This window comes from Phalaenopsis equestris, unplaced genomic scaffold (assembly GCF_001263595.1).
Source record: "Phalaenopsis equestris unplaced genomic scaffold, ASM126359v1 Scaffold000313, whole genome shotgun sequence".
NCBI classification, from domain to species: Eukaryota; Viridiplantae; Streptophyta; class Magnoliopsida; order Asparagales; family Orchidaceae; genus Phalaenopsis; species Phalaenopsis equestris.
Window position 1 is genome coordinate 32,044 of NW_018164755.1, and position 26,592 is coordinate 58,635.

The 26,592-nt window shown below is 35.1% G+C and overlaps 1 protein-coding gene across 1 annotated transcript; it reads left to right on the plus strand.

Moving 5' to 3' along the window:
* The first annotated feature begins 5,185 nt into the window (after positions 1–5,185).
* LOC110025609 (uncharacterized ATP-dependent helicase C29A10.10c-like) lies at positions 5,186–26,005 on the plus strand. The gene is given in 8 exon segments (XM_020726187.1): positions 5,186–5,339; positions 5,558–6,118; positions 6,664–7,221; positions 7,223–7,882; positions 7,985–8,312; positions 24,754–25,009; positions 25,099–25,309; positions 25,730–26,005. Coding segments are annotated over 8 exon segments (2,754 nt in total). The 5' UTR covers positions 5,186–5,243; the 3' UTR covers positions 25,814–26,005.
* The last annotated feature ends 587 nt before the right edge of the window (positions 26,006–26,592 follow it).

Genomic DNA, 26,592 nt, shown 5'->3' on the forward strand with positions numbered 1-26,592 from the left:
ATGTTATCCCCTCCCCTTTCCTCCAAAATGCCCCAGACACTCTCGCTACCGCTTCGATTGAATGTGAGTCCCTGAGCTTTCTCTCCTACTGTAGTACACTTTTTTCGATCAGCCCTTGAGTTGGATGTGAGTCTCTACGCTTTCCTTCTCAATCTGGTCACTTCGTCACTGCTCATGATGGATGTGAGTCCCTGCGCTTTCATTTCTGATGTGGCAGACACTCTTGCTATTGTTTGGGTCATATTTGAGTCCTTGAGCTTTCCTTCCCATTGTAGTACACTTTTTCTGATTAACTATTGAGTTGAATGTGAGTCCCCTATGTTTTCCTTCTCAATCTGGTCACCTCATCACCATTCAGGATAGATGTGAGTCCCAACAATTTCTTTTCTGATGTGACAAGTAATCTTGCTACTACTTGGGTTGGATGTGAGTCCTAGTGTTTTCCTTCCCAATGTAGTAAACATTTTCTGATTAGCTCTTGATTTGGATGTGAGTCCCTGCACTTTCCTTCTTGATCTGGTCACTCCATCACTACTTAGGATGGATGTGAGTCATTGCGCTTTCTTTCCTAATGTGATAGATATTACCGCTTGGGTTGGATGTGAGTCTTTGTGCTTTCCTTCTCAATGTAGCACACATTTTTCAATCAGCTTTTGAGTTGAATGTAAGTCCCTGCGCTTTCCTTCTCAATCTAGGCACTCCATCATCACTCAAGATGGATGCGAGTCCCTGCATTTTCTTTTTCTGATGTGATGGACAATCTCGTTGTCGCTTAGATTGAATATGAGTCTCTGAGCTTTCCTTCTCAATATAGTACACATTTTTCGATCAACTCTAGAGCTGGATGTGAGTCCCTATGCTTTCCTTCTCAACATGGACACTTCATCACTGCTCAGGATGGATGTGAGTTTTTGTAATTTTCTTCTTAATGTGTCAAACACACTTGCTACTGCTTGGGTTGGATAAGAGTCCCTGATCTTTCCTTCCCAATGTAGTATACATTTTTTTATCATCTCTTGAGTTGGATGTGAGTCTCTACGCTTTCCTTCTCAACCTGGTCATTCCATCACAGCTTAAAGTGATGTGAGTCCCTGTACTTTCCTTCCTGATGTGACAGACACTCTCGTTACCGCTTAGGTTTGATGTGAGACACTAGGTTTTCCTTCCCAATGTAATACACATTTTTCGATCAGCTCTTGAGTTGGATGTCAGTTCATGTGCTTTCCTTCTCAACCTGGTCACTTTGTCACCGCTTAGGTTGGATGTGAGTCCTTGCACTTTCCGTCCTAATGTGATTGAGACTTTCACTATTGCTTGGGTTGGATGTGAGTTATTGTGCTTTCCTCCCCGATGTAGCACCCTTCATTCTCGATTAGATCTCAAGTTAGACGTGAGCCCTTGTGCTTTCCTGCTTGACCTAATCTTCCAAAACAAAATAAATCAAAACAAACAAAATAAACAAAGAAAGCAAAATAATGAAAATCAAATCATTTCATCCCCGACAGAAACTGACAAAACCTTCAATTCAAATATTTCCTTTGAATCAGGAAGTCCCGCACGGGAATCCTGACTCAATGTCAGTTTTAACTCCAATTCAAGCTATGTTCTAAGTATGTCTGCTCGGACAATTTTTTGGGTTTTGTTGATCACTTCGGTCAACACCGATGACTTCATTTTTGGTGAGATCTTGTCTTTCTTCTAGAGCTTAAGATCTAGCAATAAGACTTTTCTATTGACTATCCTAAATGACTAGTGATGAGACCCACCCTTACATTGAAATTCCAACCACTTCTTAACTTCTTTTCGTGAAGTCTCACATGGGTGGTATCAAGCCCTCAAATCCTATTTGAGATGGTTAAGACCAACATGTGATGGCTCAAAAAATGAGTTCCTATAGGATCAAGAGGCTTTAAGGGAACCCTTGGTGGCTTGGCCATGCACACACCAACCAACTTTCCCCAATCTCCTTAATCCACAAGAAATTGCCATGACTTTCCACAAGAATGCCAAAATCTACAATTTCACTTCAAACCTTAAGTCCAAAGCCAAAATCATACCAAATCCCCAAAATCCAAAGTCAAGTCTCATGTCACTCAATTCAAAGCCAAAATTCAAGCCAAGGCCAACCTCCATAAGCCAAAGTCCAAAGGTTTCTAAGGTCCAAATCAAAATGTACCTCAAAACTTTCAAATTCAAACCAATGAGGTCAGTTTCAATTCATCATGACAATCTTTAATGATTCCTAATGCCCATGGTTAGTTTTTGGATTATAATTATGGTGTTGCAACACGAATCCCCACAATACACTACCACAAGTGCCTAAATAAACACCACAATGCACGGCCACAAGTGCACTAAATAAACACCACAATAACACCACACTCCCACACGGATACAACCACAATAATGTCGCGTGCCGCATAATACTACCATGATACAACCGCAATATAACCATCAATAACGCCACTTCAATACCACACGTGTAAACCTGTAATAACCCCGTAATACTACCATGATAACACCTCCATACTACCAAAAATAACACCAACATGACACTGTTGTCGTAGAACCGTAATAATACCATAATACTACTAAAATACGACCAGTAATAACACCACCGTTTTACTGCCTCATCCTGCCGGGCAATGACACCGATTCTCCACTATTCCATGTTTAATACTACCCGTGTTTCCAATTAATTGCCAATACTACCGCTGTACAACCCCGTAAACACCATAATAACACCTCTGAGACTACTTGAAAACCCGAAAACTTCTCCTCACGTGCGAGCCAGTCATGAATAGTACATAAAAGAAAAGATCATTAGGGTGAAGTTAAAGGCTCTTAAAAGATGAAACAACATATAAAATCAAAGAATTGAATTTGAAATTTTAAAAAATGTTCATAGTGATGTAAATGGAAATGCATTGAATTGTGAATTGGGCGTGGAAGGAAAACCATTGCTTTGTCACCTTGATTTGCTCTTTCCCGCTCACAAATATGAATCAAATCCTCTCCTTGATTCGGCCAGAGGAGCTCCTTAGCTTGGCTTAAAAATAAGCCTTCCTCTTGACCAAGAAAATACACATAGAGAGAAACTTGTCGAAGCCCTAACAGATTGTTTCCAAAGCTCTCTTAAGCCCTTACAAAAGCACATCCCACCATCCCTAGCCTCTTCCATCCATCACAAACCCGCAAATTTTCCATTGAAATCCAGGACATCCTTGACCTTAGAGTCCAATGGATTAAAACTTCCAATCAATCTTTTTAAAAGCTTAATCACGTATTAAAATCACATTCTCAATCAAAACCCACCATCGCAAGCCCTCTACCATAGCTCAGGCCCGAACCCAAACCACATTTTGGTCAAAGTTTTACTTGGACCTCATCTCAGCACAAAAAAACACTTGGAGGAGGCATGCTACCTTGAGGTGAAGCTCTTCAACTACCTCAATCAAGGCGTCCCCTCTTACGCTTAGGTGTAACTTCAAGATTTGCATTTTTGTCTTAATTTTGACCTTTTGTTAAACAAAAGAAAATGCATCACATCAATCTAGCCATATGGATTTACTTGTCTCACCTAGATGATGGTGTAGGATCAAACCCCATTCAATTTTGTTGAGAATCTATGGAGATCTTAGGTCTAGAACACGAACAATTCTAAATTTAGGGCTCTTTGGGGATGATGAATGAGCGTTGTTCGATCATGCGTGTTTGAAACAAGCGGTGGAGATCAAGTTGAACGGCGGGTCGAAGCATGCGTTGTAGATAAACCGAACGTGGCATTCACATAGAAAGCGCAACCAATAGAAGCCCATCACGTAGCATTGCATGGTTCCGTGATATTATTCCCGTAGTATTCTGGTGTTATTTGAACTGTACGCTGGTATTAATTCTTGTGTTATCTTAATAGTATTCCGTGGTTTGTTTATGTTGTTCATTGTAGTATTATGGTTTTATCTGAGTTATTTAGTGGTTTTATTGGCGCCTCCTTTTGGATTTGCCTAAGATGACATGACGTCATGTGGTTAAGTAGGAAATTAGTGTATTTTTAGATTTATTTAAATCTAGAAAATCAATCATAATTTCAAAAATTCATATCTTGGTGTAGAAAATTTATAAATAGCTCATTCCTTGATAAGGGAGTCCTTTCGGGTAATTGTGAAATTATATTGTATTGTCAATTCTTGGTCTCTGGTGAATAACCTCGGGAGCATAAATGAGACAACTGGGGATACTAAGGAACTAGATTCTTTCTTCGAGATTGAACTGTCAATGCCTTCGCTCGACTTTCTGATGGTGGTTAGCTTGAGTGATTATCTATTGCTCTTATCCAATCGGTTCGGACTTTGATAATCCTTTATGTCATTCTCCTGGCTTGGTTGGCCTTCGTCCTTACCACGGATGGATGCATCCAATCAGATAAATGAGCCTATTGATCTCCTAACGACAGGTTATCCTTTGTTGTACTTCTGAACCGTTTGATCTCCTCGGGATCTGCATTGACACAATCTTGATGTACAATTATAGAGATTTTAGATACACCAACTCTTATATTTTTGTTAATCAAGCAAATTGGCGAGCCGCCCTTCCACTTTGTACATTCGATTTAGCATTATGGTACATCTTGTTAGTAATTTTTTGATATTGCCCATATAATAATCTGGCTCCAACATCACATGGTACACCATCTCATATGAACATCAATACTAGTTCAGAAAACACTACTTCTGTGTTTAGTCAAGGATGAAATGGAAGAAAATAAAAATATTACCTCTTTCGATCAAAATTTCCAGCTAAAAATTTGGCCGTTTGATTATTTTAATGATTACAAATTTTAATTTTTTTAAACACACGTTCAAAGTAATATACACAAATTTTTTTTCACATTATTAAAAAAAATAGCACACAACGGTTTCCAAGACGACCCCTCGTTTACCTGCAGACTGCCGTATATTCTCATACGAACAATACATGCATTGCTTAGTCCCAAAGCAAATACCAAGTGATTAGCCAGCCATATCAACGGCGAGACCTTTGAGCTCCTTTCTCCATTAAAGTGTGAATTATTGAGGTGGAGGTGCTACACTTGATCTTTCCTTTCTCCACTCCTCTTTATTCTCTTCCATCAGCTTTATTCTTCTGATCCTTCTGAACATGAAGAAGCAAAGAAAATGAGCAGCTATGGGAGTGATGGGAGTGATGGGAGTGATGATAACGATTACGGTTTTCTGAAGAAGCTGATGCTCAAGGATAAGGATGACAAAGCCAGCCTTGTTCCGATCATCTTCTCCTGGTCTCTTAGTGATGTTTTTAATCGCGATCTTCTTAAGAGAAAGGTTAACATTATATATCTTAATAAATTGCTGGTTTATATGTTAGTAACGTTTCAATATTTCCTCTCTTTCTTTTTGCTTTTGAAAGGAAATAATTTGACATTCTTGATCTGCAATTTAGTTTCCGATAAACTTGAAATGCCAACATAAGCTTTCTAATTAGAAAATCACTTCAATACTTACTGATAAAGTTGAAGTCAAAATATTCATAATTCCTGTAGGTACAGAAGATACCCAAAACTTTTACGTCTTTGGGGCATTATTTTGATTCCTTCACCACACCATTGATAGAGGAAACTCATGCGGATCTACGTTCTTGTTTGGAGACATATTCTCGAGCAACACCACATGCAGAATTAAAGAGTATAGAGCAGATATCGGCTAAGATGGTTTACAGTATTAAACTCAAAAATCCAGAAGTTGCAGTTGGAGAAGATGATGATGATAATATACGAAAATGTCGTTACCAACCAATGGATGCAGACCTTTTTGTGCTCACGCGAACAAAACCAAAACATATATCGGATTTATCACGCAATGAAACTTCATACATTGTTGGTTATGTTATTCGATACATAGATTATGATGAAAAACTTGGCTCTGATCTATATATTGTCAAGCTATCACATGAGTTGGACATTAAATCATACCGAGAATCATATTTTATAGTTTATCTATTGAATATGACAACATCGAATAGGATCTTCAATTCACTGGATCAAGAGTTGGCAATGACGAGAAATATGCACATCATCAAAAAAATTCTATCTTATGGTTCCCCGGTACGTTACATAATTTTTCTACTTTAATTTCCCATAAGTATGATGATAATAATCATTAATATTATTATTAAAATATACTTTTGAACTTATAATGTACTTATCAAAATGATCGAATTCCGTTTCCCTTAATCATAGGCTTCAGGAGATATTACTTCCACCATCTATCAAAAACAGCTCATTTCTCGATCTTTCAAATTAACACATTTTCATTATTGCTCTCATTTCATCCAACAACTAGTATATGAATAGCTCTATCTACTACTCAACATTTGAAAACAGCTCATTTCTCGATCTTTCAAATTAACACACTTTCACTATTGCACTCATTTCATCCGACAACTAGTATATGAATAGCTCTATCTATTACTCAACTTTTGGATTAAAAAAACAGAGATTTTCTTCTAACTGTAGTTTTATAAATTTCATCTTTAAATTGTAATTAGGCATGTTTGATTTTTCTTTTTTATTTTTCCTATTTTGTGTGACAGGTAAAGCTCTTCATTTTGTTTAGCTCTCTTTTTTATTTTTCCTATTTTGTGTGACAGGTAAAAAGTGGGAGCTCTTCATTTTGTTTAGCTAAAAATTCCCTCGATGCATTGGTGGGTGACAACCTGGATAGATTCAACTTGAATGACTCACAAAGAAGTGTTGTGCAAGATTGTTTATCAATGAGGCAAAGAAGCCATGAAGATGATCCCATAAAGCTTATATGGGGTCCTCCTGGAACTGGAAAAACAAAAACTATAAGTACTTTACTACTTGCTCTTTTGAATCAAGGATGCAGAACTCTCACATGTGCGCCTACAAATACTGCTGTCGTTGAAGTTGCTTCACGCCTCTACAAATTACTTGAAGATGAAGAATATACCGACAAAATGAAGTTCTCAACAGGAGATATTGTCATGTTTGGGAATAGTTCCAGGATGAAATTTGATGATAAGCTCTCTCAAATCTTTCTCGAACACAGAGAGAAGAGGCTTTTAGGAAAATGTTTTATGCCTATCATAGGTTGGAGGCATCTTGTAGGAGCAATGATAGATTTCTTGGAGAATGCTATTTCACAATATAGGCTACATGTAGACAAAATAAAAAAAACAAGGAAAAACAGAGGACGAAAGTGAAAAAAGAGAGGATGAAGACGAATTCATAATAGTTGAAACATTCATTGAATTTATCTTGAAGAGATATAATCATCTTGCTAGGGAATTGGAGGACTGTATTGAAGTTATATGCAAGGATCTTCCAAGGAGCATCATACCTGATAAAATCTTTAGATACATGAATTTATGCTTAGATTTGATCAAAATATTCAGGAAATTGTTGATATCAGCAAGACTTTTGGATGAAGATCTTGAAGAGCTATTTGAATCTACAGTTGAGGAAAGCAATGATATGTTGCTCTCATTTGATTCAAATATATACATGGTTGAATATCTTCCAATAACAATTAGATTGAGAAAAGTCAGAACTTCCTTGTTGAAAATACTCAGGACTCTTTCTAGAGAATTTGATCTTCCAAATATCAATGACTATGCTTCTGCGAAAGACTTTTGCCTGCAAAAGGCAACAATTATTCTTTGCACAGCTTGTGGTTCTTTCAGTCTAAATAAAATTGAAATGAAGAAACCCTTACAGTTTTTGATTGTAGATGAGGCTGCACAGCTTAAGGAATGTGAATCCTTGATCCCCCTACAGATTTCAGGCATAGAAAATGCTGTTTTAATTGGGGATGAGTTTCAATTGCCAGCCATGGTCAAAAGCCAGGTTATGATCTTTCTAAGTATATATAATGACCAATTTTTGTCAAAATTTCATATTTTGATGCCAAATTATTTCATTACTTTCTCTCTTTCTCGTTTTATTTAGATTTCAGAGATGGCTGGTTATGGAAGAAGCTTGTTTGAAAGATTGAGCTCATTAGGTAAAGAAAAAAATCTTTTAAACATTCAATATAGGATGCATCCATCCATAAGTAAGTTTCCGAATATCTCCTTCTATGGAAACAAGATTTTCGATGGAGAAAATGTACTAGATCCAAGCTATATAAAACAGTATCTATCAGGGCCACTTTATGGTCCTTATTCTTTTATAAACATTGGGCGTGGCAAGGAGGAAGCAGATAAGCATGGAAGAAGCAAAAAAAACATGATCGAAGCTACAGTTGTTGCACAATTAGTAGAAAAGCTTTTCAAAGGTATGATTGTTATATTCTAAACATTAGTAAATGTAATACCAAGATTATACCATCAAGAAATTAAATTTTATTTTTTAATTATATTATTGTGGTGTCATATATAGATTAGTCGATGTGGTTCTATAATTCAAACTTTTCTTGGTCATTTCATTCTCAATTTGCCTACTTGTTAGTAGCTTTAGTTGTGTACCATCTCAATTTGCCTACTTGTTAGTAGCTTTAGTTGTGTACCATATTTTGCAATATTTGTCAGATACATTACAAATAATATATTCATTGTACACGAATCTCCTAAAATGTTTTATTTGTCTTTTTCTCTAATTTGTCAAGATAACACACATGAGAAGCAGAATTTTCCTCTTATCTTCTAATAAATATGTAATATTTTATATTATTGTCATACTTCTTTGGTGCATCTCATTTAATAATGCTCTTGTCGGCCTATTCAACCATGATGCAGGATAAAGAGGTCTATCTATTTTCAGAAATTATTATTTGGGCTGACACAAAGTTAGAGTTTCTCTAAGGCCAACGCTATCACCTCTTAAGTATAATTTTAGCCTCAAGCCACCAATCTTAAATGCATGAGAAGTTCTTCTATCCTTGATATCAACAACTTGAAAATGGGTTAACTTTTATTGTTGTCAATAAACTGTTGACCTCACTTTTGGTCGATGTTTAGTTTTCTCTCTTTAGTTGCCTAAGGTCTAGCCATAGAAATCTCTTGTTGATTATTCTTAGAAAACTAGAAAATGAACCCTCACCATTAGAAATTCTAGACTCCTCCTTGCTCAATTGAAGTTAATCTTGAAGTTTCACAGGTTGGTCCTATCCTCTAGCACTTAGTAGATGAAGTTGATATGGAGGGAGCTCAAGATGAGCCCCCATAGAACTGTCTAACCTTAGGGCTAGCCCTGGGTGTTGAATTGGAACTAGTTCACTCACCTACACTCACTCTCACCCACAATCACTCACAACCCTAAACCCAAAATTATTAACATTGTTCCCTTGATATTTTGGGAGACTCATGTAGATGGTCCCACTAGCTCTAGGCTAGGGTTTAGCTAAGACCAATACATAGAGGACCCAAATGGGGATTCCATTAGTTCATAGTTCACATATGGTGGGTGGCTTCTCAATTCTATAAAAATACCCAATTTGACCTTTTGCCCCTAAATCTACCTAAATTACCTAAATGCCATTGAAACTTTAAATTTAGCCAAAAATTTTCAAATTCACTCAAAATACCCAAATATGTTCAAAAATCATTTCAAACCAATTCAAAATACCCAAATTACCCAAATTACCCAAAATCACCCAAAATTTTCAAAATTGCAATAAAACCCAAAAAATTGCCAAAATTACAAAAATAACCTTGGCACCCCAAACTTTCCCAAAACCTCCCAAATCACTTCAAATATCTCCAAAACCAACTTGAACCCTTCAATTGAACCCAATTTGGCCAATTTGATCATTTTAACCAAAACCCCCTAAATTGACTTTAAAGGCCTAATTTTTTCAAATTTACCTTAAATGTCCATCAATTTGGACCAAATTTCCCTCAATTTCAATTCTAAACTCACATGCATCTTTCATATGACCAATATAAATCAAATCCAAGCCTAATTGGCCCAAGCTTTGAGCTCAATCTTAATCTAAGTCAAACCCTCAATTTTGGCCCTATGACTTTTTGCCCTATGACTTAATCCCACCAAATTGAACCCCATAACCTACTTAATTTGCTCCAATTTGGATCTTAAATCTTTCATAACACTCCTACACACCAAACCTGACCTTCATTTGACCTTGGTGAAGCCTTAATTTCATTTAATTTTAACCCAAGTCTAAAAATCTCCAAATTTGCCCCAAATTGGTTGTCTCCAAATTCCACCAAATTGAATGCCTTAACCCCAAAATTGGCACCCAATTTATGTTGAAAACTCTTCATGACATTCCTACAGAACATTTTCAATAATTAATTTGAACCTCACCCAACCTTAGCCCAACCTAGACCTAAGTCTAGTCCAATTTGCCCAAATTGATAACCTTAGCCCAATCTAGACCTAAGTCTAGTCCAACTTGCCCAAATTGACTGACCAAAATACCAAATTCCTTCAAATTGAGCTTCCAATGGGACTCAAAATCACTTTAATCCTTCACCAAAAATCTTCATGACAATTATCCACTCAATGTTGATCAATCAATTGGGCTCAAAGTCATGGCTAGCTAAACCCAAACCCAACCTTTAGCCATTTGGACCCAAATTGGACCTATGTGCCAAAATTGACTTAGCCATGCCTAAGCTACCAAATTGATGACTCCACGGCCATTAAGCACACTCTATTGTCCAGGCTAAACCCCCTTGGACCAACCGTGGTGAGCTATGAACTATTGGATCCCTAAATTAAGGGATTTATGCCCATAAATTTATGGGCCCCTTAACAAAAAATCTTCCTTAAAAAAAAATCTTCCTCATCATCACTTGCTATTGAGGGTTAATTATAATTAACACTCCCACTGGCCCACCTGACCTCTTGACCACCTCTCCTGGCCCTGCCGGTTGGCCTAGTGGCCGGTAGTGGCCGGAAAACACCAAAACCAAGAGCCCCAAGCAAAAATTCAAACCCAAACTCACCCTTCTGAGCTGGCCAATTCTAATTGGCTTTAGCACTTCAAAACCCTCCACCTAAGCACTATTTTGCACCCCTCAATTGGCCATGACAGCCACCCTAGGCTATTTTATTTAAACCTCACCTCCATGAAAAAAAAGAACTAAAATTTGCAGCTAAAAATTTCTTAAGGAAACTCTACCAATTTACTTCCAGAGACTCCCTAAGACCTCCTCAGTTCAAGCCCACCATTCTCCCCTCAAATTGGCCAGGACAGCCACCCTAGGCTATTTTATTTAAACCTCACCTCCATGAAAAAAAAGAACTAAAATTTGCATAAGGAAACTCTGTCAAATTGCTCTCAGAGGCTCCCTAAGACCTCCTCAGTTCAAGCCCACCATTCTCCCCTATTGATCCCCACTGTGGAAGCTCAATTTTGAGCTCAAATTTCTGCCAAAATCAGGACAACTCCCCACAGCTCCACAGCTCACCAAACTTCAATTAGTTGTGCACACACCATCCTCACACTGAGAGACGTTGATTCCCCACCAAAGCCCCCTCTGAAATAGCCTCTAACCTAGCTCTAGACCAACACCTGAAAACCACCTTGATCGAATTCATACCTAGACCATTCACCAAGGCTTGAGACTTCATCCGGAGGTTCGTTGGGACCAAAAGAAGCTACCACAACCATCTGATTGAGACATCCCCTCTCAGACAAAGGTATTGAACCCTAACCCTAATCCGAGCTTATTTTTACTCTCCATACATATTTATTGTATTTCATATCATATAATCCATTTAGATAAGTTTGTCTTGAGTAGATGAAGGTTTAGAAACAAACTCCATGCAATTTGATTGAGTCTAGGCCAATATCTAAAGGTTTTAGTGTGAACGGCTCACGGGCTAGGTCACTTTAGGACGATAACGGAGAGTCGTCTGATCAACGGACGGAGGAGATCAAGCCAAACAGACTCATGGTGCATAAAGAGCGGTATGCATGGAGGATACATGGCCGACGACGGCGAATGGCAGAGCGACGCGTGGAGCCTTCGGAACGGAGATGAGTTGGTGCCACGTGGATAAGTAGAAAAATATGGAATTTTGAATTTAAATGCTTAAACTTCAAAAGTCCATATCTTTCTCTAAAAAAATCATAAAAAAAATACTCTCTTGCTTAGTGAACAAAAGAGAATAAGGTGGACAAAAAATAAAAATTATTTTTCAAATATATTATTTTTAATGAATTAAATACCCTCTGTGGTATTTTAATTCTCCATGGCTTAAAATATTTCACCATAGTTTGAAATTTTGAGTGTTTATTCCACATCACAGAGGAGATGTTCTCTGGTTTTTTCATGGTCAGAGAGCATCTCTATGCTTCTAATCGTAATTTTTAAGCTAAGATGACCATTTTGGCTTTTTTTAATTATATAAATCAAAACATCACTTGAAAAATTATGAGAATAATTTTAGTAGGTTTTCTGTGGTTAGAAAAGTCTAGGAAAAATATTGTGATGCTTTGAATTATTTTATGAATTTTATATATTTTGTGAATTTTTATATTTAGTTAAATGTGAATATCTTATATTAATTTGTGTAAATTAAATAAACATAAAAAATTAACAAAACCAACTGCACTAAACAAAACCAACTGCACTTTGTTCATAAAAATCATATCTACCCATTGTAAAAAATTGAAAATTATTTGGCTTAATATAAGCACTAAAGTGGATTTTTTAAGAAAGCTTGTATTTTGGTTGAAAAATAATTATAATAAATTAAATACACTTAGAAAAATCATGAAAAACAATTTTCTGAGTTCCTTGTGATTAGAGGCAGAAAAATAAAATTTATTTTTGGTAAATTATTTGATTTTTAGCCTCATTTTGAATTTAAAATAATTAAGAATAAATAAAAATTACAAAAATACAAAAATACAAAAATATTTCAAAATTTCCATAACTGCTCTCTGATCACTTGAGATTTAATAAAATATTTTTTCTAATTTTCCTAAGTTAAAAATAAATTTTTAAAAGCTTAAAAAGGAATTTTACTCACTAAAAATAGTTATAATAAATAAATTAAAAGTCAAAAAATATGAAATTTGATCTGCATGACTTGGAAGTCAATTAAAGATCAAATGATTCTTAAGTGATGGGCTTAAGCCAGAAAGATGATAATTTACTTTTATTAAGCCCAAAGCTGAGGATGATGCGATCATTTAATAAAGATATATGACACTTAAATCAAAACTTTGAAAACCAACATTTCACTCATTATGATTGTAAAGGCTTGGTAGTGAAATAATCAAAACTTTGAAAACCATCATTTCACTCATTATGACTGTAAAGGCTTGGCAGTGAAAGGCTTGGTAGTGAAATAAGTTCGATGTCTAAACTCAAGTTGATTGGATTTATAAATTGATATGATTCGTGATTAACATCTTTAAGCACTACAAGTCTGACTTTAACTCCGGACACCACAATCTTAAATGACTCAAACACGTCTTAAGGGCACCCACTCACATAACTTTTAAATTAAACATCAACTGACTAATAGAGTAACGTATCCTTGACATAATTAAATCGTTAAGCTTCACTGATCAATGGGGTAGTCACACTTCAACCTCAGATGATTATTAGAACATTATGATAAGATCAAAATGAACTCGAGATATTAAAAATGATCTAGGGCCACACCTTAAACATTTTGAAATATATTGGATATTCTGAAGGGCAAATTGGACTTGCCCCATCTTGTTCTAAAATTATCTATTAGGATATTCCGAGATTCAACAAAATCATAACTTGGGGTTTGGTAGCTAAACCTTCATCCACTCTTACAACTTAAACCTTTTTGCAATACTTACAAGTACTAATCTTTCAGGTGGTCGAGCGAGAAGACTCGACATGTACGCTTTTAAATTAATGTATTTACCTTCTTGTATTTCTTATTTCAAACTTGCATGTTAAACAACGATGTCACCCTGCATGAAAACCTAAAACTGCTAGGATAACTACAAAACCAAGACTAAAACTAAAATTGACCGAGATAAAAATCACCTCCATAATATAAAACAACTCAAAATTTAATCACAAACATCACAAAATAATAATTGCAACTAAATTAAGACGTCTCCATCAGACGATCGGGAATCCACCGGAGGAGGCAACCTACGATTGCAAACGAGACTTATCATAGTCTAAATGAAAGTATAGAACTCATTAAGTTGAGTTTAGTAAATTCATTTGGACTAAGTGAATCCAATAGAAAATAGTGGTACCGGAAGGAGGGAACCGTAGGATCCTAACCGGTGCCACTCTAATCAACTTTAACATGACCCCATAACATTTAAAGAACTTTAACCATAGGGACATTTGATTTGACATCATAACCTGACACACTAGAAAAATTAAACTAGTCACGACGAGGAGCTTGGAGCTTTCCTGTGGGCAGCATTCTACGACAACGATCTACAACAGCAAGAGGATCTGCAACAATATATCCTTTCATAGAATTAAACAACAAGCCAAAGGATTTCGAGGTTGTCTGCCCAGTGCAACATAAACCCTCAACTTTTTCTTTAGGTCTTTGTGTGGCTTTGCTATACAATATAAGTCCTAACTCGTCTTAGGATTTCAAGGTTATCGTCCGTCGCGACCTCAATTCTCACATCTTTCAAGCTATTTGTGTGATCGTTTCACACGAATGTAAGTCCTAAATAATAAAATTTATAAGATGAAACATTTAAATATTTCTCCTCAAAACTGAAACCAAACATTAGGATAGCTTGGGAAGTCATCGAGGTTCTCCTCCGGATCTATGACATCCCCTAGTTCTTCCTCCTTTGGACTCTAGAACAAAATGCTCAAAATTTGAGTCATTCCCCTTTCATACCTCTTTGTTCGATCTCGTTGAAAAGTCTTATCTTTTTGAAGTCATTGAAGATAATATTTTCTAACTTTTATCGAAAGTTTTCTTAAGCGACTTTGGTCATTTATAGAAGCTTGCCCTTATAGGAAGCTTTTTTGAACCCAGCTTTATATAAACCCTATTTAATTTTTCATATTAAATAGAGGAACTTGTCGGCAAATAAAAATGGTTTCGCAGACCAAACAGATGTCATATATTTCTCAGTTTATTTGATCGAGTCTCATCCTCAAGTTTTGTGTTTATCTTTCGGGATAGATACAAAGTTTGAGGTATAATGCTCTATCATTTAAACTAAGAAAAATATGGAATGGCTATACAATATAAGTCCTAACTCATCTTAGGATTTCAAGGTTATCGTCTTCAAGCTATTTGTGTGATCGTTTCACACGAATGTAAGTCCTAAATAATAAAATTTATAAGATGAAACATTTAAATATTTCTCCTCAAAACTGAAACCAAACATTAGGATAGCTTGGGAAGTCATCGAGGTTCTCCTCCGGATCTATGACATCCCCTAGTTCTTCCTCCTTTGGACTCTAGAACAAAATGCTCCAAATTTGAGTCATTCCCCTTTCACACCTCTTTGTCCGATCTCGTTGAAAAGTCTTATCTTTTTGACAACATTGAAGATAATATTTCCTAATTTTTATCGAAAGTTTTCTTAAGTGACTTTGGTCATTTATAGAGGCTTGCCCTTATAGGAAGCTTTTTTGAACCCAGCTTTATATAAACCCTATTTAATTTTTCATATTAAATAGAGGAACTTGTCGGCAAATAAAAATGGTTTCGCAGACCAAACAGATGTCATATATTTCTCAGTTTATTTGATCGAGTCTCATCCTCAAGTTTTGTGTTTATCTTTCGGGATAGATACAAAGTTTGAGGTATAATGCTCTATCATTTAAACTAAGAAAAATATGGAATGATATATATATATATATATATATATATTAAATGTAGAGAAAATTCTTTTGATATCGCTGTTGGATACCTTTGCTAATCCACCTGTTTGAAGATGATAAGCGGTAAAAATCTTCTATTTGATTTCAATTTAGCTAGTGTTCTCAATTCATTTATTGCATAAATGGTCTCCCCATCATTGATTATAACTCTAAGAGTTCTAAATTTACTTTAAATATTCTACTTTAAGAAACTCACAACACTTTATGAATCATATTTGATTAAATTCAATACTTAATACATTTATAGATATAGGGCCTGTTTGTTTCACAGTTTAAAACCAAGTTTGCGAATGGTTTGTTTCACCAATGTGCTAATGCAGTTTGCAAGTGCCGTTTCGCGGCTTAATAGGAACATGAACATGAATATTGTTTCGTGGTTCGCTGAGTTCGCATATCTTCTACCATTCTTCACGCAGCGCTTTCCCCAATCCGCAAGCATGGGGCATTCCTCCTCCTTGCTGAACTCTAGGAATCACTCAAAGTTGTAGAACCACGAGGTGAAGGAACCACCCAAAGTACTCTCCTCTGAAGTATTTATTCTCCCCGAGCTGTTAGTGTTCTCAATTCATCTATTGCATAAATGGTCTCCCCACCATTGATTATAACCCTAAGAGTTCTAAATTTACTTTAAAGATTCTACTTTAAGAAACTCACAACACTTTATGAATCATATTTGATTAAATTCAATACTTAATACATTTATAGATATAGGGCCTGTTCGTTTCACAGTTTAAAACCAAGTTTGTGAATGGTTTGTTTCACCAATGTGCTAATGCAGTTTGCAAGTTCCGTTTCACGGCTTAATAGGAACGTGAACATGAATATTGTTTCGTGGTTCGCTGAGTTCGCATATCTTCTACCATTTGTGCCCTCGACACTCCCGCAATCCGCAAGCATGGGGCATTCCTCCTTGCTGAACTCTATGAATCACTCAAAGCTGTAGAACCACGAGGTGAAGGAACCACCCAAAGTACTCTCCTCTGAAGTATTTATTCTCCCCGAGCTGTTAGTGTTCTCAATTCATCTATTGCATAAATGGTCTCCCCACCATTGATTATAACCCTAAGAGTTCTAAATTTACTTTAAAGATTCTACTTTAAGAAACTCACAACACTTTATGAATCATATTTGATTAAATTCAATACTTAATACATTTATAGATATAGGGCCTGTTCGTTTCACAGTTTAAAACCAAGTTTGTGAATGGTTTGTTTCACCAATGTGCTAATGCAGTTTGCAAGTTCCGTTTCACGGCTTAATAGGAACGTGAACATGAATATTGTTTCGTGGTTCGCTGAGTTCGCATATCTTCTACCATTCGTGCCCTCGACACTCCCGCTTCACGCAGCGCTTTCCCCAATCCGCAAGCATGGGGCATTCCTCCTTGCTGAACTCTATGAATCACTCAAAGCTGTAGAACCACGAGGTGAAGGAACCACCCAAAGTACTCTCCTCTGAAGTATTTATTCTCCCCGAGCTGTTAGTGTTCTCAATTCATCTATTGCATAAATGGTCTCCCCACCATTGATTATAACCCTAAGAGTTCTAAATTTACTTTAAAGATTCTACTTTAAGAAACTCACAACACTTTATGAATCATATTTGATTAAATTCAATACTTAATACATTTATAGATATAGGGCCTGTTCGTTTCACAGTTTAAAACCAAGTTTGTGAATGGTTTGTTTCACCAATGTGCTAATGCAGTTATTAGAACATTATGATAAGATCAAAATGAACTCGAGATATTTCAAGAGATATTCAAAATGATGTAGGGCCACACCTTGAACATTTTGAAATCTATTGAATATTCTGAAGGGCAAATTGGACTTGTCATATTTTGTTCCAAAATTATCCACTAGGATCTTCCGAGATTCAACAAAATCATAATCTAGGGTTTGATAGTTAAACCTTCATCTACTCTTACAACTTAAACCTTCTTATGCAATACTTACAAGTACTAATCTTTCAGGTGGTGGAGCGAGAAGACTCGACATGTACGCTTTTAAATTAATGTATTTACCTTCTTGTATTTCTTATTTCAAACTTGCATGTTAAACAACGATGTCACCCTGCATGAAAACCTAAAACTGCTAGGATAACCACAAAACCAAGACCAAAACTAAAATTGACCGAGATAAAAATCACTTCCATACAACATTCAAAATATATGACAACTCAAAATTTAATCACAAACATCACAAAATAATAATTGCAACTAAATTAAGACGTCTCTATCAGACGATCGGGAATCCCCCGGAGGAGGCAACCTGCGATTGCAAACGAGACTTCCCACGGTCTAAATAAAATTATGGAACTCATTAAGTTGAGTTTAGTAAATTCATTTGGACTAAGTGAATCCGGAATGAGGGAACCGTAGAATCCTAACCGGTGCTACTCTAATCAACTTTAACATGCCCCCATAACATTTAAAGAACTTTAACCATAGGGACATTTGATTTGACATCATAACCTGACACACTAGAAAACTTAAACTAGTCACGACGAGGAGCTTGGAGCTTTCCTGGGGGCAGCATTCTACGACAACGATCTACAACAGCAAGAGGATCTGCAACAATATATCCTTTCATAGAATTATGTCTTTCCTTAGAATTAAACAACAAGCCAAAGGATTTCGAGGTTGTCTGCCCAGTGCAACATAAACCCTCAACTTTTTCTTTAGGTCTTTGTGTGGCTTTGCTATACAATATAAGTCCTAACTCATCTTAGGATTTCAAGGTTATCGTCTGTCGCGACCTAAATTCTCACATCTTTCAAGCTATTTGTGTGATCGTTTCACACGAATGTAAGTCCTAAATAATAAAATTTATAAGATGAAACATTTAAATATTTCTCCTCAAAACTGAAACCAAACATTAGGATAGCTTGGGAAGTCATCGAGGTTCTCCTCCGGATCTATGACATCCCCTAGTTCTTCCTCCTTTGGACTCTAGAACAAAATGCTCCAAATTTGAGTCATTCCCCTTTCACACCTCTTTGTCCGATCTCGTTGAAAAGTCTTATCTTTTTGACAACATTGAAGATAATATTTCCTAATTTTTATCGAAAGTTTTCTTAAGTGACTTTGGTCATTTATAGAGGCTTGCCCTTATAGGAAGCTTTTTTGAACCCAGCTTTATATAAACCCTATTTAATTTTTCATATTAAATAGAGGAACTTGTCGGCAAATAAAAATGGTTTCGCAGACCAAACAGATGTCATATATTTCTCAGTTTATTTGATCGAGTCTCATCCTCAAGTTTTGTGTTTATCTTTCGGGATAGATACAAAGTTTGAGGTATAATGCTCTATCATTTAAACTAAGAAAAATATGGAATGATATATATATATATATATATATATATTAAATGTAGAGAAAATTCTTTTGATATCGCTGTTGGATACCTTTGCTAATCCACCTGTTTGAAGATGATAAGCGGTAAAAATCTTCTATTTGATTTCAATTTAGCTAGTGTTCTCAATTCATTTATTGCATAAATGGTCTCCCCATCATTGATTATAACTCTAAGAGTTCTAAATTTACTTTAAATATTCTACTTTAAGAAACTCACAACACTTTATGAATCATATTTGATTAAATTCAATACTTAATACATTTATAGATATAGGGCCTGTTTGTTTCACAGTTTAAAACCAAGTTTGCGAATGGTTTGTTTCACCAATGTGCTAATGCAGTTTGCAAGTGCCGTTTCGCGGCTTAATAGGAACATGAACATGAATATTGTTTCGTGGTTCGCTGAGTTCGCATATCTTCTACCATTTGTGCCCTCGACACTCCCGCTTCACGCAACGCTTTCCCCAATCCGCAAGCATGGGGCATTCCTCCTCCTTGCTGAACTCTAGGAATCACTCAAAGTTGTAGAACCACGAGGTGAAGGAACCACCCAAAGTACTCTCCTCTGAAGTATTTATTCTCCCCGAGCTGTTAGTGTTCTCAATTCATCTATTGCATAAATGGTCTCCCCACCATTGATTATAACCCTAAGAGTTCTAAATTTACTTTAAATATTCTACTTTAAGAAACTCACAACACTTTATGAATCATATTTGATTAAATTCAATACTTAATACATTTATAGATATAGGGCCTGTTTGTTTCACAGTTTAAAACCAAGTTTGCGAATGGTTTGTTTCACCAATGTGCTAATGCAGTTTGCAAGTGCCGTTTCGCGGCTTAATAGGAACATGAACATGAATATTGTTTCGTGGTTCGCTGAGTTCGCATATCTTCTACCATTCTTCACGCAGCGCTTTCCCCAATCCGCAAGCATGGGGCATTCCTCCTTGCTGAACTCTATGAATCACTCAAAGCTGTAGAACCACGAGGTGAAGGAACCACCCAATGTCCTCTCCTCTGAAGTATTTATTCTCCCCGAGCTGTTCGTGAACAACGAGCCATTTTGACAGCTCTATTGATAGAGATCAAAGTCAAACCCATTTTAATTAACCTTTTTGTCAACGAAGTAAGCCCAAAAGCTGGCAAGGACGCAGGCGTCGGGATCAGAGGGGAGGAGTGGGGTTCTTCTTCTCCGCCCATCTCCGCGAGATTCTCCTAGCACTTGTAATATTAACTTTTTTTTTTAAATTAATTTTCTAAAATGTAACATTCTCTTTAATCTACAATTTAATTTAGGTAACATAGTTAAAAAATATAATCTTACATACTTTGAAAATACTTATGAATTAGAAAAAAATATTAACTAAGTGATGTTACAGACATTTGTCCACATACAATCCTTTTAAATCTGTATCTTTCAAATTGACCAACTGCTTCTTTGGGATCATCTTTTGAACAATAAGTTTTGAACTGAGATTTCATACAACTACAAACAAAACAAACACACTCATAATCTACTGTTACCAGCACATAAATCTTACATAAACGAGATACAAATGGCTCCATGAAATCTATTCCCTAAAAAATCATATACGTCAATCTCTAAAATATAATTTGAGGGCATCTCAACTCTTCCAGAAATATTGTCCCCCCTTTGATTCCAATAATATTTCTTAACATAATCATTAACATTCTTAAATAGAGTTGCTCAGTAAAATCCATATGGTAAAATATGAAAATCAGTCCTAAATCCTAGGAAATACCCTCCAACTTTGGAACCACGACAGACTTTAAAAATCTCATGTAGTTTTTCTTGTAAGTCAACTAATAATTTGATCATTACATTTTTTAAATAAGTAGGGTTCATCCTAAAAGTAAAATCTGACATAATGTGGGTCGAGGTAATTTTTCTATAACTTGAATTATAGCCTGATCTCCATCTTTTTTCTCTCATAAATTAGCATAAGGACAATCCCTACACAAACCATAAATTGACACTTTTCCTAAATCAACATGATTAGTCTCTTCACACCTTTGCAAAACTTTTACAAAGTGTTCAATACATGCATCAAAGAATATGACAAATACAAAGAAATCATACATAACAACTTCTATCCCCTTTTCTATCAAATCTAAAAAGATCATCATCATACATCTCTGAAAAAGTAGTATGGGCGTTAGATTGTCCAAAAAGCATTCCCTTGAAGACAAAAGTTACATATGGACTGGTAAAGGTGATATTATCCTGACCTTTTGGAGCTATAAGAATTTGATGATAATGATAATAACCATTTAGAAAATAGTAAATAAAGGTGCCTTGCTATTCTACTAATATTTAGTCAAGAAAGGGTAAGTGGAAATGATCTTTTTTAGTGGCTTTATATGACTTTCTGCAGTCTAAGCATAATTTCTGCCCTGTGACACTCCTAGTGAGGTCTAAGTTTTTTCTGGTCATTTTCCACTACTATAACCCATCATTTCTTAGGGACAATGTATTGAGCTAACCCATGCACTTTGGAAAATAGGGTAAATAATTTCTACATGTAGCTAATCACTTTAATATTTTCTTTTTCACACTTTTTTTATAACAGGGGTCAACCAAATTACAAGAGAAAAAGTTGAGAGTGTTGAGAATTTTAGGAAAGCTTTTGGGTGGACTATATCATATATAAATGGTATAAGCTATTCATTATGCATGCATACAATTTTGATGAAAAAAATCACCAACACAAATCTGAACCCCAAAGTAGGTTGAAATACCATTTATATCTGCTATAGTACACCCAAAAGCTTTCCTAAAATTCTCAACACTCAACTTTTTCTCTTGTAATTTACTTAATTTAGAAGAAATAATGACGAGCAAACTAGAATATTCTTCTAAAAATACAAACTGCAATTGTTATTGGAGAACCTTAAGTTCTATTTTAGGTGCTTCAAATATATATGGTATTAAGAGTTTAGCATTAGTTCAGGTGTCTTAAATATCATACCTATCCCAAATCACTCTAGGGATTGCTTGTAAAAGTAGTGTAGATTCTTCATTAAGGTCTTTGTTTTCTTCTTCTATCACTTATTGCTCTACTGAGCCAACTTCAAATGTGTCTTGAAATTGTCTTTTAATCAACTCATTCACCAAATCCAACATATAACATGAATTATCACTAGAGTCATGGGGCTATCTAATTGATTTTAAACTATTGAGTGTCACCTCTTGATCAGCAACTCTCATAGTCAACTCCTTCTTTTGGATATCAAACATTGGCCTTCTTGTGGCTAGAAAATGTCTAAGATTATTGGGATTTTCTTATCTTTATCCATTGCCAGAACTATGAAATCAACAAGGAAGATAAATATATCAACCTTAACCAAGAAATCTTCTATAACCCCTCTAGAGTAAGTCAAAGATTAGTCAACAAGTTGAAGGGTTACAGTGGTAGGTTGGACTTATCCTAGTCCTAATCTCGTGAAAATCAATAAGGGCATAAGATTTATGTTGGCTCTTAAGTTACATAAGACTTTTCCAAAAAAAGATTACCTCCTAAAGCCAATGAGATGATAAAACTACCGGGGTACTTAAGTTTCTGAGGGAGTTTCTTTTAAAGAATCACACTACACTCCTTGCTTAGTGTTACAAACTCAAAATATAGTTTTCTTTTCTTATTAAGTTTAAATTTCAAGAATTTAAAATAACTAAACATCTATTCTAAGGCTTCAACGAAAGGAATGTTAATTGTAAGCTACTTAAACACTTCCCAAAATCTCAAGAATTGTTGACCAAACTTATGTGAGTGAAACTTATAAAGAAAGGATGGGGGTGTTCTTTCTGGTTCTATTTGAGGAGGTGAGTATGCTTTTTCTAAGTTCGTGGTAGATTTGTCAATAAGTATTACGGGCTCAGAGCTACAATTTGACTCTGCAATTGATTCCCATTTGCAACACAATTTTTTTCAAAGATAACATCATTTCCTTAAAGTGTGTATTTTAAGGAATTCTGGTGGGTAAGTCCGTCTTGGGTTGCTCCTACACTAGTTATTCCAATTACCTACTGATTGGGTTGGTTGCTACCCCACTGTTTGTTTCCTACAGTTTAATTATTTTTCGAGTTATTATTCTAGCTTGGGTTGTAGATGTTGGAATATGGGATATTGAATCTATTGATTATAGCTTTAATGAATTCTACAGACAAAACACTAAGATCAACTAGTTCTCCACAAACATTTTCCTCTTTTACTGCTGATCCTGGTACAAAATTCAACCTTAGACGCTCTAACTTCTTAGAAGCTAATAGAGATGATAAAATTACTAAAAGGTCTTTTTGGTATCTTGGACTTGTCAGTGAATTTACACAATCAAAGAGAAAGATGCAAAAGAAATTTAAACCACAAAGAACATAGAAAAAAAAAATCAGAGAGACAAGTATCGGCAATCTCAATTCTCATGATCCACTTCTTGATAAAATTACTAAAAGGTCTTTTTGGTATCTTGGATCCGGACTTGTCAGTGAATTTACACAACCAAAGAGAAAGATGCAAAAGAAATTTAAAGCACAAAGAACATAGACAAAAAAAATCAGAGAGACAAGTATCAGCCATCTCAATTCTCATGATCCACTTCTTGTATTACATTTATCGCCATTCTTTATTAAAAGGTTGGCTTATATATTACAAATAATTCATTTATTGTACAAAAATCTCAAGAACCATTTATTTATCCTCTGTCTTCTTCTCTAACTTGTCAGGGTAATTCACGCTAGAAGTTGTCTTATCCCCTTATTTCATCTGGCATGAGCATGTAATATTTTATAACACCTTGCTTAATAATTGCTCCACATTAATACTTCTCTCTAGGCATTCTCTTCTCTTGCTAATGGTTCAATGGCCTTATCCTTTATATTCTTTTATAACTTCTCAGCCTATTGTCCATGAACTGTGCTAAAAAGGTCTTTCTATTCACCTTGATTGAGTTCACCGTCAAGAACGCCGCACATTCCTATTTGAGTTGATCGCCAAAGCGATTGGTCGATCTGATGTGGTGAAGTAGTGGAGGTCAAACATCTTGGTGACCTGTCCTATCAGATTTCTTAGTCAAATTGCTTGGGCGGATTGCCCTAGCCAAAAACGTTTCACGAGCTTAACAAGTTGAACTTATTCCTTGAATCTGGTCTGCGAGCTTTTAGTCATACACAGCATTTCAAATTTATATTCTACACTTATATATACATACAAAGATAGGTTAAGTCTCAATTGGATCATAAGTAAACATTATTGAGGTTTTTTACATTACACTTCTTCAACTTGATTTCATTTATAAAAAAACCAGGCATTCCACTATAAAAATGCAACTCCTTTAAATTATTAAGAAAAAGGCAGCTATCACCATAACTACAGAAATTAAGATCAGTACTTAGCCTAAAGATTTTAAAACTGCAATGCTATGCAAGAACTTCACAAAAAACAGACGTGATTGAGGCATAAATTTAGATTGTAACCTTCATCAATCTTGAAACTTTGTCAGATGGTTCTTTTTGCGCACGTAAGTTGGTAGATGTGGACTAACTATGTTTTTTTTTCCTTCAGCATCAAAATATACAAATCAGAAAATCAGTGTCGGTGTTGTGACACCATACACTGCACAGGTGCTCGCAATCAATGAAAAAATAGGAAAAAAGTATGATTTATCAAACTACTTTTCAGTCAAAATTAGATCCATTGATGGTTTTCAAGGTAGTGAAGAGGATGTTATTATTATGTCGACTGTAAGATCAAATAAAAGTGGATCAATAGGTTTTCTCGCAAATGCTCAAAGATCAAATGTTACCCTTACAAGAGCTAAGTATGTTTCTTCTTATCATTCATTTATTCAATTAGGCAAGATAATACCACCATCCACGTTATCCTGATGCATTTAATATTAAATGAAAGGCATTGTTTGTGGATTTTGGGAAATGATGGAACCTTAAGCAGCAATGAAAACATTTGGTCAAAACTAATTTGTGATGCAAAGAAACGAAGTTGCTTCCACAATGCAGAAGAAGATGGTGATCTGTCAGATGCTATATTTAAAGCATGCATCGAGTTTGATGAGATTCACAATTTGTTGAATATGGATTCTCTACAAATAAGTAAGACTAAGGTATGCTGATTCTACAAGCTCTAATTTCGTTAATTAAGTTGTAAATTATATTTTCCCTTTCTCATAACGTTCCACTTTGCCTGCTTTAACTATCGGTTAAATTTGGATGTTTTTTTTTTCTCTGTAAATCATAGAGCAAGTGCATTTTATTGAATAAATGAGAATTTGTTTTAACAATAAGGTATTTAAGCATTCTTCTACAATACACAACTCAAACTTCAGTCTCATCAGAATAAATCCATTTTTGGAATGGAAATCACATGTTTAATAGTTAAAAATGCCATTAAAATGGCGAGATTAACCCAGTTAATCCATCAAGGTAATTTTGATATTTAGAAGGAAAAACCTAGGGCAAAGAAAAAAGAAAATTTTAGCTGGCAAATCATACCACTAACTCTTTTCTTTATGCCATGATAACAGAGAGCATCTGATCTCGCAACCAGTTCAAATCAAAGACGAAGCTTTGCTCGAGGAAGAATGAAGGACAAGCGTCCTATTTTCTGATGTCCCAGAAATTCCCATCTATTTTGAACTTCTGGTAGAAATACTTGCTTCTACTCAAAGAGAAGAAATGGTCCATGACATGTATGAATGATTTTTGGTACTCGTCAAAAAGAAAAATTAGCTATTTATCGTTCTGGCATCTTATGTTTTTAAACTCTCAAACATGTCAGATTCAAGAAACCAAAAAAGGAAATATTAAATTTTGAGTTGTCTTATAAATTGACTGATTAGGGGTTGTTTGGGATTTTTTTTTTTTTTTTTATTTTTTGTTTCTTGTTTTTGAAAAAAAAAAACAAAAAAAAAACCGTTTTTTTCATGTAATTTTTAATGTTGTTTTAAAACATGAGTGGTTTTTTTTAAAAAAAAAAAACAGAAGACATGTGAAACGTGCTTTCTTTGTTTTATTAACTCAATAATTTTAATATTTAATTAATTTCAATTAATTAACTTGAGACTTATTAGTTATTTAAATTCAATTAATAATTATAAAATTAAACTATTTAACTTCATAATTATAAATTATAATTAAGTAATAATTTCAAATTATAATTTAAACTTGATAATTATTTAATCTCAATTAACAAGTTTATTAGTTAACTTACTAGTTATAATAATCATAACAATTTCTAAAAATAGAAAACAGAATAATAAGATTATTGATTGAAAAACAAAAATAAAAATAAAAAACAGATTACTCCCAAACAGGCTATGCTTAGGACATTTTATGCAATTTTAATTATTGTTTAACTTTTGCTTTTAAGCAATAATGATATTTGATG